This window comes from Danio aesculapii, chromosome 20, assembly GCF_903798145.1.
Source record: "Danio aesculapii chromosome 20, fDanAes4.1, whole genome shotgun sequence".
Classification (NCBI taxonomy): Eukaryota; Metazoa; Chordata; class Actinopteri; order Cypriniformes; family Danionidae; genus Danio; species Danio aesculapii.
This window is the reverse complement of record NC_079454.1, coordinates 6,546,721-6,560,728: the sequence shown is the minus strand read 5'-3', so window position 1 is coordinate 6,560,728 and position 14,008 is coordinate 6,546,721. Positions and strand designations below refer to the sequence as shown.

Below are 14,008 nucleotides of genomic sequence, written 5' to 3'. Positions count from 1 at the left end.
TCGTCGATGCTGCCCCGCCCCTATGTCACGTCAGCAGCAGCTTGACTTGCCAAGCGGAAAAAAACTCACACATGCGCGTCAACCTAACAGCTACAAGAGCCACGAGACAGCATGGCAACTGCAGACGCAGGAGACCTATCGAAAGAAATTGAACCCCCTCCTCTTTCACTGAAGTCGCCGGTGTGGAAGTATTTTAGATTTCCAGTGAGTTATGTTGAAAACGTTCGTGTTGTCGACAGAAAAAACACAGTTTGCAAGCTCTGCAATGTGCATATACCACATTATTCCACCGGCAGCACGACTAACATGGCCGGGCATCTCCGCAGGCACCACAAAAACATAGATGTATCTGTTAAACCGACAAGTGTAACACAAATTACTCTCCCGTCTTCAATTGGAATAAAACTTCCAAGCAACTCAACACGTGCAAAGGCAATTACAAGCGCGATAGGAGTATTTATAGCCGCGGACATGCGACCTTATTCAGTGATAGAAAACTATGGTTTTCAGCATTTAATTAACGTGCTTAATTTTTTTTTTTGTTAAAAATCGAGAATCGAATCGAATCGTGACTTTAGAATCGAAAATGTAATCGAATCGAGGATTTGGAGAATCGTGACACCCCTAGTCACATAACTTGGTGTAATAATATGCAAGGATTTGAAACAAAGAAATGAATAAAATTTTAAGCCTACTATTGAAAAGATCAAAAATAGATATAATATGTGGCTAATGAGAGATCTGTCCTTATATGGTCGTGTGTTGCTGTCTAAGGCAGAAGGAATTTTAAGGTCTGTATACATATTAATGTCAATGGAAACTCCGAAAAATGTTGTTAAGGAATTGGATAAAACTCTTTATGATTTTATTTGGCAAAAAAAGGCTCACTATTTAAAAAAAGATATTTTAAATAACAGCAAAGACTTTGGGGGCCTTGAAGTTGTGAAGGAGCCGTAGGTGAAGATATGGAGGCTGATTGAATCCAAACGCTGGAGGTTTATTAAGTAAACAGCGAACATCAAACAAAGGCAGGATCGTAATCCTAACCAGGCTAAGTCAAGCAAACAAAGAGGCAGTCCGAAAAAAGCAAACAAGGCAGAGTCCAAAATCCAAAAAGCAGTAGTCAAAAGGCAGGCAAAAAGGTCAAAACACAATAGCAAACACAACTGTAGGAAACCGCTTGGTAAGGCAGTGGAACTGGCAATACTTCGCAGAGAACAGACATAAACAGTGTGCTTATATATGGTGGCTACCAGGAAGTACCACCGAGGAAGTACCCAGTCAATATTCGGGAGAGAGCTCCCTCTGGTGGACGGATGATTGATAATCTACCACATTCGTTACAGAAGTGTTAAATTTTACAGATCTCAATGAGGTATTTAAGATAAAATGGGTAATTGAATACATTAAAAATGAAGAAACTTTGTGGCATATCTTTCCGAATTTTATATTTAACTCTTTGGGTGGCATAAATTTTCTTTTAAAATGTAAATTCTCTAATGACAAAATCCCAATTAAATTGGCAAGTTTTCATAAGCAGGCATTGCTGGCTTGGCAGTTGGTCTATAAACATAATTTTACACCTCATCTGTATTTTCTTTGGAATAATAAAGATATCTTGTACAAAAGGAAGTCTATATTTATTCAATCGTGGTATGACAATGGAATATTTACAGTCAGTCAATTACTTGATGAACATGGATGCTTTTTGTCGTACTCAGGATTCCTTAAAAAATAAAAAATTCCTGTAAAACCAAAAGACTATGCTGTTATTTTTTGATGCAATACCAAGTAAAGTGGTATCACTGTTGCGTAATTCCATGCACAATGTGGACCAACAGCCAAAGACAAGTGATGATGTTTTATTTATTGGTGATATTAACATTGTTAAAGAGAAATGTAGTAATAGATGTATTAGAAATGTTTTAAAAAAGAATCATATACCATCTTCAACAGTCTTCTGGTCATCAAAATTTGGAAACATTGAGTGGAAGAAAGTATGGTTACTAACAAATATTTTTTTTATAAGTAATAAAGTAAGACAGGTATCTTTTAAAATCTTACACAGAATTTATCCTGTAAAAGAGTTATTTGAACGGTTTGGAGGGGATAGTGAAAACTCTTGTGATTTTTGTGGTATTGTTAAAGAATCTGTTACTCATCTGTTTTTTCAATGTGTATACTCAAGACTATTTTGGACTGATGCTTCTAACTTTATTTCAAGGACATTTGGTACACAAATACAAATTGGGTTATATGATGTCATATTTGCTTTAGTACAAAATGGAATTGATTCAAAAAGTACAACATATTTTCTTATACAGCTGATAATATTACTTGGAAAATACCATATTCATGTAAAGAAATGGGCCAAAGCTAAGCCAAATTTTGAACATTTCATAAAGGAGATTAAACAATACGGTACTACATTATGTAACATTAAAAACAGAAAAGCAAAAAAACATATGAAGCATTAAGTAACTTTCAATTGATTGAAAAAAAGTTTTGTTTTTAAATTAATATTGTCTTACCTTTTTTTTTTTTACCCCTGGCATTTATTTATATTTATTTATACTTTGTATTACTGAGATAATTTCTCTCATTTTAGTTCATTTGTTTTTGTGTTGTTCATATTTGTTGTGAGCTGTATTCTTTTGTACTAAGTTTGTACATACTTACAATAAAAAATAAAAATAAATAAAAAAAAAAAAAAAGGTGTTAACACGTAATAACGTGTTAACGCGTTTGTTGCATACGTTTTGGCCCTAATGGCCTTCCATACTCCTCTCCTCTTGTGCGTCTCATCTTCGTCTTGCTGTTGATTCTTCTCTAAAATGATCGCAGGCGCACATCAGACGTTCAGGATCCGGTACCTGGAGGCTGACGCTCTGAAACTCGACGATGTCATTTGGATGTAAATAGGTTACACCCGTGGACAGAGACGACACAGAAAGATAGCTTTACCTGACCTTCCTGAAGCTTTAGTTATTATTCCGTTAAGCCAATCACCATGGATCTGTCATTTATGGCCGCGCAGGTAAGACAACGTGCTTGTTTCTAACTATCGAAAAGATACAGTCGTAAAGTCAACTTGAACTTCGCGTGGAACTCGGTGCTTGTTATAGTCGGAATGTACAAACTTTAGCTTATATCATATATATATATATATATATATATATATATATATATATATATATATATATATATATATATATATATATATGTATATGTGTATATGTGTGTGTGTGTGTGTTTATTTACACCGTGAGGTAAACCGTAAGACCAGCTTTAAAATATGTGATTTAAAAATGCCGTTTACAAGCTACGCACACAAAGGAAAAATTTGTTAATTTTAGATAAGTCGTGTGCAAAATAAATACACATTATTTAACAGTTTGATCTATTAATAAGTAAATCATTGTTGACAGTTTTGTGTGAACTGCTTTGTGCAGAAGGTCATGCTTTTTGTCTTGCTTCAAGCACAGGGTGATCTTTATAACATCAAATCACCCTGGATAACATGGGTCATCAGTTTTTGATTGAGACTTGTTGAATTCACTAAAAGCCAAATTATTCAGAGATACTGGAGGCTATTATAGACAGCCTTTAAAGACACAGATAGATAGATAGATAGATAGATAGATAGATAGATAGATAGATAGATAGAACAAGCAAGCTCTGGCAAATGTCTTCTTTATAAGGCTTCTTCAAAGTTATTGACATTATTTCATATACATTACTAATAACTTCAGTAAGAGAATTTGTTCACGGTATGTGATAAGATCAATATCAAATGTGCAATGTATTTAGACTTTTTAATAAAACAACAGCTGTCAGATGCATGGGTTGATTTTTAAAGGACATAATAAGATAATTGTCTGAATATTTAGATAGATAGATAGATAGACAGATAGATAGATAGATAGATAGATAGATAGATAGATAGATAGATAGATAGATAGATAGAAAAACAGATATATAGACAGATATATAGACAGATAGATAGCATTTGTTTGCCTCTTTATCGTTTTACTTTATAAGTACTTTATTGCAATTAGATCAGTTCTAAATAGGCTTCATTGCAATTTAACTAATGCGATGAAAATATGTGAATAAAGTAAGTCAATTTTGATTTGTTTTTCACTAAACCTTATCATATTAAAAATGCTGCTTGATTCATTTTTATTTACAAGTCTAATGCTGGTTAAGCCTGCATCAAGGATCATTACCATTAAAAATAAAAGATTTTTAAAGATTATTTAAAAATATTATTTTAGTACTTTTAAACTAATTTATTGCTAGAAAATTTTGGTAATTCTGTTTTGTGGCCCAGGGTCACATAATAACTTTAACTATTATATACAATTTAAATGCAATTTTAAATTGCAATAGTCATAAATATGACCAGTAACTACTGCATTTATTCAACCTTTAGAATGTGCATTCAGCATGCATGATTCAGTGAGTAATAAAATTAAGAAATGATAGGAACAACTGCAGCTTTTGTAATGAGCTGTAGAGCAATTATTGGTGGAAGGCTAATGGAAGAGAACAGCAGCGCTCAAGCTTTATAGTTATGTTCATTTTCTCGACTTTCATTTACTTGGCAGGAGAAAAAAGAATCTAAAGGACAAATTATGAAACGTTTCAACACTGCAGCAGGGGAAGATATGGAAAAGAAAACTCAAAATATATTCCTATGGCAACCACTCAGCCAGAGTTTAAATATTGGTCCCTTTTAAGCCAGAACTGTGATTGCACACAGTGCTTGTTTTGGATCCGGTTTACTTGTAAGCGGATGCGTGAGACAAGATATGCTTGGAGGGACATCAGAAAATTGCACTGACAGAGTCATTTAAAAGGATGTAGAGGCGAACTGAAGAACATTATTGCAACATCAGCCAGAGGTGCAACTAAACAACCCATTCTATCTGAAAGCCCACTCACACCAAGCATGGAAACTATAAAGATAATGAAATATATAGAGTTTTAAAAAGCATTCTGAATGTAACTAACAGCAGATTTAAGACCACAACTGTAATGATAAAGATGTAGAGGAATTATATCTTTATTTTTATTATTATTTAATTTGAAAAGGACAGAGATAGTTACAGTTAGGAAAGTATTGGGAGCAGAGAGAGGGAAAGGGTCGGCAAAAGCACCTTGAGCCAGGAATCAAACTCAGGTCGTCATGAGCACCATGATGCTATATGTCAACAAACTTAACCACTAAGCTATTGCCGCTAACTTTGGCATCCTTTTAAGGCTGATTTATATTTCAGTGTGGAGTGATCGGTGTGACCCATGACGCCTGCCTTGCACGTAGTCATGCATTTATACTTGTGCATGCTGTTTGTGTTGCTCTGCAATAACACTTCCAAAACATTAGCTGGCAGTAGGTTTTTATGTTCCTCTTTGTCGAGTTTCTTCATGGGTGTTTTGTTTTTTTCTGAATGCTACAAGTAGCTAAACTTGCTCATTCAGAGGCGGGAATCGGTGGACGTTCAACAACTTTAATCATAAGGTAAACACAAAACAAAAGTTTCCGTCTGGAGCTCCTTCACGCGACTCGACACTTCGCTCCATCTTTCTCGCAGCTCTCAACACCACCCACGCTTGTCACCGCTATCAAGCCGACCAATCACAGAGCTTGCACTACGTGGCGTTGGGACATGTAATTCCATTTTTTGAGAGATGCTCATGAGTGTCGGTGTCAGCTACGGCGAGGGCTATGCGACCGCGTGCAGGCTGCGCCGGAGCATATTTGTACACTTAACGCATGTATAAATCAGCGTTTGAAATGACAAAACACAATCTAAATCAGAATCCAGTCAGTGTTTCCCCTACCATTTTATTAGGGGGGTGTCCCATTGTATTTTATATATAGCACCAGATCACAACTTCTTGTAATAAACAAGCTTAATAGCCATATGCAATATCTTATTTACACAACGACATGTGATTTCTGTCTCTACATGGTCGCGCGATTACAAATTTCTGCTCTCTGAATTGCACATGGTAGAGTTCACATAGCCACTCTCTGTTGTATGGGAATGAGTGTGCGCGCCACATCTGACAGGACCGAAGACGCTCCCGTATATTATGCATAGCCCACAGCAGCCACAACACAGGTAAATGATGTGTGGGAGCATAATTCGCTTGTCACAACAGCTACACAGATGTGATGGGACCTCTGTTTAGTTTATTGGTGTGAGTAAAGAAGTATTAGATTTATAAATGTGCATTTTAATTTTTATCCATCAAACATATGCTCCAAACTTGTTCTTGATTGAGACATGTTGAACTCTTCGTTCATCATTTGCAGTGTTTCCAAATTGCCTTGTAACAATTTTTATATCTGTGTTATATTATTTTCTGTGGCGGTTCATTCCGCTGTGGGGACCCCTGATAAATAAGGGACTAATGTTAATTTTTAGCTTGTACGGTTGTATAGTTCAAATAAGGTTAAACTATAGGAAAGATTGATAAAATACATCGAAGCCAGGCTGGCAATTTGAAGTATAAAAATAAAAGTACCTCCAGTATTCAATGCTACTTTCCGCATCTTTGTGTTGCCTCGTTTGAAAATGATGGGGTAAATAATTTGTTGTTTTTATTCAACCCAGGCTCATTCTGAAAACGTAGTCCCGTGGACGTTTCTGGAGACTGCGAAATACGTAGCCGGTGGTACGTCCGGCTGCATTTCATTTTTTTAAGCGAACGCTGCGGGGCGGTGTGACGCTGATCCTTTCGGTGCTTGCCGGCCGACCGCTCGCCTCTGTGTGGAGGGCTTTCCCGCTGCAACCAGTTTGTCCGGTTAGCTCTTTGTGTACTTAGGCAGACTTGAGGCGCAAAAAGGGGCTGACCACAACGACGACCGGGTTCGAGTCCGGGGAAGAGCGGTTCCAGAAATCAGGTAAGAAAACAAAATCCAAAAAATAAAGCGAACAAGTTCGTCACAGGGTGAGAATGTGGTCAAATCCGAAAACGTGGTAAAAATTAGACAAGGGCTTTTCTTTTTCTGGACGGCTTTTGTGAATCGTCGTTGGTTGGGTTTAGGGACGGAGGAGGGTGGGTCAGCCGATTGGCCGGTCGCACGGTCAATCATTCTGTCATCCAGGCAGGCAGAAGGTCATTCGACAGCGGCCTCTAGCGGGTTTACGCAAGAACGGCGCGGGAGAAAGCGTGCACAGCGGGCTCTCGCGGATTCGCGAAAATAAAAACTGCAAAAATACGTACCTCCCGGGACGTATTTCGCGGTCTCCAGAAACGTCCTCGGGACTACGTTCTCAGAATGACCCTGGGTTGTTTTTATTTCACTACTACACTGATTACAATCACTAAATTCACTTGATTAGGTCAATACAGTACATATTAAAATACAGACTGACTGGTCAGATGCGCAAGTTACAAGGGGCTAATGCCGAATGAAAAGCATGAGCTAAAAATAAATATTTTTAATGTTTGTAAGTTAAGATGCAAATATATTTATCACTATATATTTATAGTTATCATGTTTGGTGTGAACAGGTCTTTACAGTAGGATTGTCAAAAGTATCGAATTTGGTACAGTCGGTACCACTAGCTACCGCTAACATTTAAGCGATGTCAAGCAAGTTCTTAAACACTGCTAATTTCCCATTATGCTCACGTGCTCAACAGAAATGACTGATTAGCCATGAAGGGCATCAGTTTACCACTCTTTGCCACCGTTCTAAACCTTATCATATAAAAAATGCTGCATGATTCATTTTTATTAAGTCTAATGCTGGTTAAGCCTACATCAATAGAAGATTTTTAAAGATTATTTAAAAATATTATTTTACTATTTTTAAAGTAATTTATTTCTAGAAAATTTTGACGAAAAAAAAATCATGTTGGCTCTCTTTTGAAAAACATATTGCTTTATTTCTGGCCTATAACTTTACTAAAACACTTTGGTATAACCAATAGTTAGTACGTAGCAAAACAGTTTATAAAATAAAATTAATTGTAATTAGATCAATTCTGAACAGGCTTGGTTGCAATTTAACTAATACAATAAATAATACTGTCAGTATTTAATTTTTTTTATTAGTGAGATTTACAGTTTACTTCACCCAAAAATGTAATATAGAAAAAGGCTCACTACTAATCAAAAATTACGTTTTGATATATTTACAGTTGTACATTTTACAAAATATCATCACATTCAAATCTAAACATAATGATCTTTGATTTAAAAGAAAAATCAATAATTTTGATCTGCAGCTACAATGTACTTTGCCAAATTATGTTGCCTCATATACATGTATTGTGTTTTGTGGCCCAGGGTCACATAACTACTATAACTATTATATTTTAACTTTAAATGCAATGTACAGTAAGGCTTTGTAATAGTCAAAATAGTAATAGTTGTAATAGTATCGAATTTGGTACAATTGTTACCGCTAACATTTAAGCAAGTTCTTAAACACTGCTAATTTCCCATTATGTTCACGTGCTCAACAGAAATTACTGTGATTGGCCAAGAAGGGCATCAGTTTACCACTCTTCGCCGCTGTTCACCAAGTACAAACACAAATACATGAACACTGGATTGTTTCAAAGCTGTCTTTTCGGCCAATCACAGTAATTCCTGTTGAGCACATGAATACAATGGCCAATCAGTGGTGTTTACGAAATGTTTGCAGGAATTTGAGTTTTTTATTTTTTATTTTTTTATTTAAGTACTGATTGGTACTAAACTCGAAACTCGACAACTCTACTTTACAACATGAGCTATTTACATAACTTACTGTGTGTATCATAAACTAGATAGTGCTGCGTATATTTGATCTTAGGCCAGGCAGAGATAAGTTACAGGGCATCAAAGAGTGATCTCTCCATTAGTGTTGTGTCTTCTCTCAGTGTCATTTCTCTTGACAGCCAAGAGGCGGAAGCTTTAATATTAATGGCGAAGACGAACTGAGAGCCACGCTAAGGGTCTAAATTAGCCTGCCAGAACAGTGCCACTCTCCAAGAATAGACATTACCCTGATAAAGTCATGTCTGATATAGGTAGGATTGGGTTTGACTAATTTTCCGATGCCAGGCCTGATCTATTTCAGCACAGGCCCCGTTAGCAACTCTAGGAACTGGTTTTTATATCTTATACGACGCTCTGTATGGAGTTTCAGAGTTGAGCCTAATCATAATCAGCGACAGTTCAAGGATAAATGATTTTCCAGTTGAGTTTCATCCCTCATTTGTGCCCTTGATGCAAATGAATCTTCGTCTGTATGTGTCTTGACAGGTGATAAAAGATGGCTGTGGTTTCTCACAATGGCCCTGATTGTTGGTGAGATTCTGCAACTTGCCTCATTTGTCTTAGATAGTGTAGTCTCTCATGCCTTTAATTGAATTGCTACATTTTTGGTCAAATGGTGTGGAACAGTGATCCTACTGTATTTTTGGGACAAGCTTAATTACGTCAGAGATGTTACTGAAAGTTATGCAACCTATAATGTTGTACTAAAAATGCAGCAGGGGAAAAGGGGGGAAATCCTATTTAAAATACTGTGATGTGTGCATTCATGAGGAAAAGTAAGGACTAAGGCATTTAAGAGGGTTCAAAAACAGCTACTGTTGTAGAGAATAACTCTTTATGATTGACATTGTCCATGTATTAACTTGTAAATGTAAAAAATAAAAATAAATATGACCCCTTTTCACAACAGCTAAATACCGTATTTTCTGCACTGTAAAGCGCACCGGATTATAAGACGCAGTCTCAATTACGGGGTCTATTTCTGTACTTAACCCATACATAAGGCGCACCGTATTATAAGGTGCACGATAAAATACACTGTCTGCAAAAAAAAGGTAATGGAAGCAAAACAGTTAACATAGTTTAGTTGAACTTTATTCTACTATTTAACAATACACTCACATTATTTTTTTAATCAGTCTTCTCCCACAAATCCATCAAAGTCCTCATCTTCTGTGTCTGAATTGAACAGCTGGGCAGTTTCGTCATCAAACACGCCGGGTTCTCTCTCATCATTGTCTGAGTCAGTCTCATTGCCGGGTGGCTGTTTAGCAATGATGCCGGCTTTTGCGAAAGCTCGGACAACAGTTAAAGCAGACACCTTAGCCCAGGCATCCACAATCCATTCACATATGGTGGCGTAACTCGCCCGGCGCTGCCTACCAGTCTTAGTAAAAGTGTGTTCGCCGTCTGTCATCCATTGCTCCCACGCAGCTCGCAACTTCACTTTAAACGCCCTGTTTACACCAATATCCAGCGGTTGGAGTTCTTTTGTTAGTCCTACCGGAATGACAGCAAGCTCCGAATTCATTTGCTTCACTTGGTTTTTACATACATTCATATGTATTTTTGATTGGTTTATTGCTGCTGCGTACAGAGTGTACGTTTTACGTCTCTGTGTCGGCGGGAAATGCTCCGACAGCCAATCAAGCGGAGCGCTTTCCGAAATCACACAACAACATTTTTACAGATTTTTGAACTCTGTGCACACATAAAGCGCACCGGATTATTAGGCGCACGGCCGTTTTATAACAAAATTTAAGGCTTTTAGGTGCGCCTTATAGTGCGGAAAATACGGTACATCTTTTTGGGTTATTTATTTAGTTAGTTATTCATTTGCAAACACGTAAGTCCCAGAATTGCAACAAGCTTAGTGGAAAAAAACAAACAAAAAACACCTTGGGATGGTAGACACAGCAAGAGAATATATACACTCACTGGCCACTTTATTAGGTACGCCTTACTAGTACTGGGTTGGACCCCCTTTTGCTTTCAGAACTGCCTTAATTTTTTGTGGCATAGATTCAACAAGATACTGCAAATATTCCTCATAGATTTTGGTCCATTTTAACATGATAGCATCACGTAGTTGCTGCAGATTTGTCGGCTGCACATCCATGATGCGAATCTCCCAATACACCACATTCCAAAGGTGCTCCATTGGATTGAGGTCTGGTGACTGTGGAGGCCATTTGAGTGCAGTGAACTCTTTGTCATGTTCAAAAAACCAGTCTGAGATGATTTGCGCTTTATGACATGGCGCGTTATCCTGCCGGAAGTAGCCATCAGAAGATGGGTATACTGTCGTCATAAAAAGATGGACGTAGTCAGCAGCAATACTCAGGTAGGCTGTGGCGTTGACACGAGCTCAATTGCTACTAATGGGCCCAAAGTGTGCCAAGAAAATATCCCCCACACCATTACATCACCAGCAGCCTGAACCGTTGATTCAAGGCAGGATGGATCCATGCTTTCATGTTGTTGATGCCAAATTCTGACCCTACCATCCGAATATCACAGCAGAAATAGAGACTCATCAGATCAGGCAACGTTTTTTCAATCTTCTTTTGTCCAATTTTGGTGAGCCTGTGCGAATTGTAGCCTCAGTTTCATGTTCTTAGCTGACAGGAGTGGCACTCAGTGTGATCATCTGCTGCTGTAGCCCTTCCGCCTCAAGGTTCGACGTGTTATCTTGGTTGTAATGAGTGGTTATTTGAGTTTCTATCAGCTCGAACCAGTCTGGACGTTCTCCTCTAACCTCTGGCATCAACAAGGCATTTGCGCCCACAGAACTGCCGCTCACTGGATATTTTCTCTTTTTCGGACCATTCTCTGTAAACCCTAGAGATGGCCGTGTGTGAAAATCCCAGTAGATCAGCAGTTTCTGAAATACTCAGACCAGCCTGTTTGGCACCAACAACCATGCCATCTTCAAAGTCACCTAAATCATCTTTCTTCCCCATTCTGGTCGTCTTGACCAAATGCATTGAGTTGCTGTCATGTGATTCACTGATAAAAAAATTGCGTTAAAAAGCACATATATATATATATATAGTACAGTTAAAGTGCCTTAAGCCAGTATTTGTTTTGCCCAGTATTTTGGCTGGCATAAACTGGGTTATGACATACTTTTTTTGGTCTTAAATTATGGAACAAATATTTTCATACAATTCATCACTTCAATTCCGAGTCTGAAAAATAAACTTTAGTAAATCATCATTAGTAAATCCTGACAGTAGTTTTGAAAAGAAAAAGAGGGTTCGTGCTGGCGCTGGCTGTTACTAAGTCAGCAGTGTTAAGTTATGCACTTGCTAGGCATTCACTCATTCAGGCCCTCCAGGATTTTGCGAGTCCCACGGTTCTTGTGATAAAAAATACGTTTTTTGTCTATTTTCACAGCAAAACACAAGAATTAAAGCAAATCATGCCTTGCGTTTTGAGAAAAGCCAGCATTTTAGGCCACAGATTAAAAAAAAGAAAAGTCCCTAAAAAAACCCTTGAGGGACTGGTTTTATTTTGAACTAGGTCATTGCAGTGTCATGCTTTTAGCATAGCAGCATGCTAATGCCAGATTCACTAATTTCAGCTGTAGTTGCTGATTCATTGTTTATAATAATAATTGTAATAACAATAATAACCTATTCATTCATTCATTCATTCATTTGCCTTCTGCTTAGTCCCTTTTTTATCAGGTGTTACCCCTGTAGAAGGAACCCCAAACTATTCTGGCATATGTTTTATGAAGCAGATGCCCTTTCAGCCACAACCCAGTAGGCTACTGGGAAACACCCACACACTTTCACATTCACACACTCATACACTACGGGCAATTTTGTTTACCCAATTCACTCACAGGATGTCTGTGCGCATTCACGAGGCGATTGTGCTAACCACTGAGCCACCGTGCCAATACTAAAAAGGTGAGTCTTAAGCAGTTACTTAAAACAGTCCAGGGAACTGGCTTTCCTGATGGTTGAAGAACAAGCATTCCATAAATTAGGTGCACGGTAGGAGAATACCCTACCTCCCATAGTGTTGAGCCTGCAACAAGGCTGAAACAGAGTGAGACCCAATGCAGAACATAAACAGCGAGAAGAAGAAGATGCAGTCACAAAAATCACAAATATAAACAGGAGCAAATCCATGAACCGCTTTGTATGTTAAAATCAGTGTTTTAAAATCAATACGTGACTTGACAGGTAGCCAGTGTAGTTGCTGAAGTACTGGGGCAATGTGATAGTGTGGTGATGTGTGTCAACACACGTGCAGCTGAGTTTTGAATGCACTGTTATGTCCTGAGAGAACAAGCTGGTAGACCCCCAAAAAGTGAATTATAGAAATCTAGGCAAGATGTGATGAAGCCTCTAATGGCCCATTTCCACTGAGTGGTACGGTACGGTTCGGTTTGGTTTGGTACGCTTTTATAGCCGTTTCCACTGTCAAAAAGCGTACCGAACCGAACCGTACCGTACCACTTTTTCGGCACCCTTTCGAAAGGGTACCAAACACGAGAAAGGGTACCAAAAGGCGGAGCCACACGCGCAGCTGAACGCTATTGGTTTACAGAGATACGTCATTCGCTTACGCAACAAGCCAGAATGAAAACAAAAAACCCGCCATGTTTGAAAAACACAGCGAGAGATTTTAGCGGAATTATAAATACATATAATAACGAGCCATGGTCGATCTGGGCTCAAACAAACCTTGTCGTCGTCTTGATGGACAGCCACAAAGCCAAGAAGAAGAGCAGATTTACTCTGTGCCCCGTAGTTTTTTACGAGCCAGTCTGAGACGCGAGCGGTTTCGCTTTCTTGCTAGCGCTATTGCGCGTCTAACATTATATCTGAAATAACAAACTTCTAGAGCTGATGATAATTACCTGCGCTTGATTATTGACATGCTTTTGAAACCCGATCCTGTCAGACACTGGCAAACGCGAGAGTGAAGCGCGAAGAAACAAAGGAGAAGCCGGAAAAAAGGAGCACATTATTTTTTCAACAAACGCGAACAAAATGCCATGATTAACTAACTTATTATCTTCACATTTTGGACTAATATGAACGGGAATGACGGAATTACTCTCTAACAGAGGCTACATGTGCTGCTGAAGCTTACATACACAGATAAGAGGTTTTCACTGACTGTAGGCTATAATTTGTGTTGTTTTGAACCTAAATACGGGCGAAATGTCTGCTATTTGTAGTTCTTCTGTAGTTGGTA

At 38.1% G+C, this 14,008-nt stretch overlaps 1 protein-coding gene across 1 annotated transcript in view; it reads left to right on the top strand.

Annotated features, from left to right (window-relative positions):
- The first annotated feature begins 2,838 nt into the window (after positions 1–2,838).
- LOC130248057 (uncharacterized protein C14orf132-like) overlaps positions 2,839–14,008 on the top strand; it is a 79,068-nt gene continuing 67,898 nt past the window's right edge. Inside the window, exon 1 of the mRNA XM_056481576.1 lies at positions 2,839–3,037. Coding sequence (XP_056337551.1) covers positions 3,011–3,037 — 27 coding nt within the window. The 5' untranslated portion in view covers positions 2,839–3,010. The remainder of the gene's footprint in view (positions 3,038–14,008) is intronic.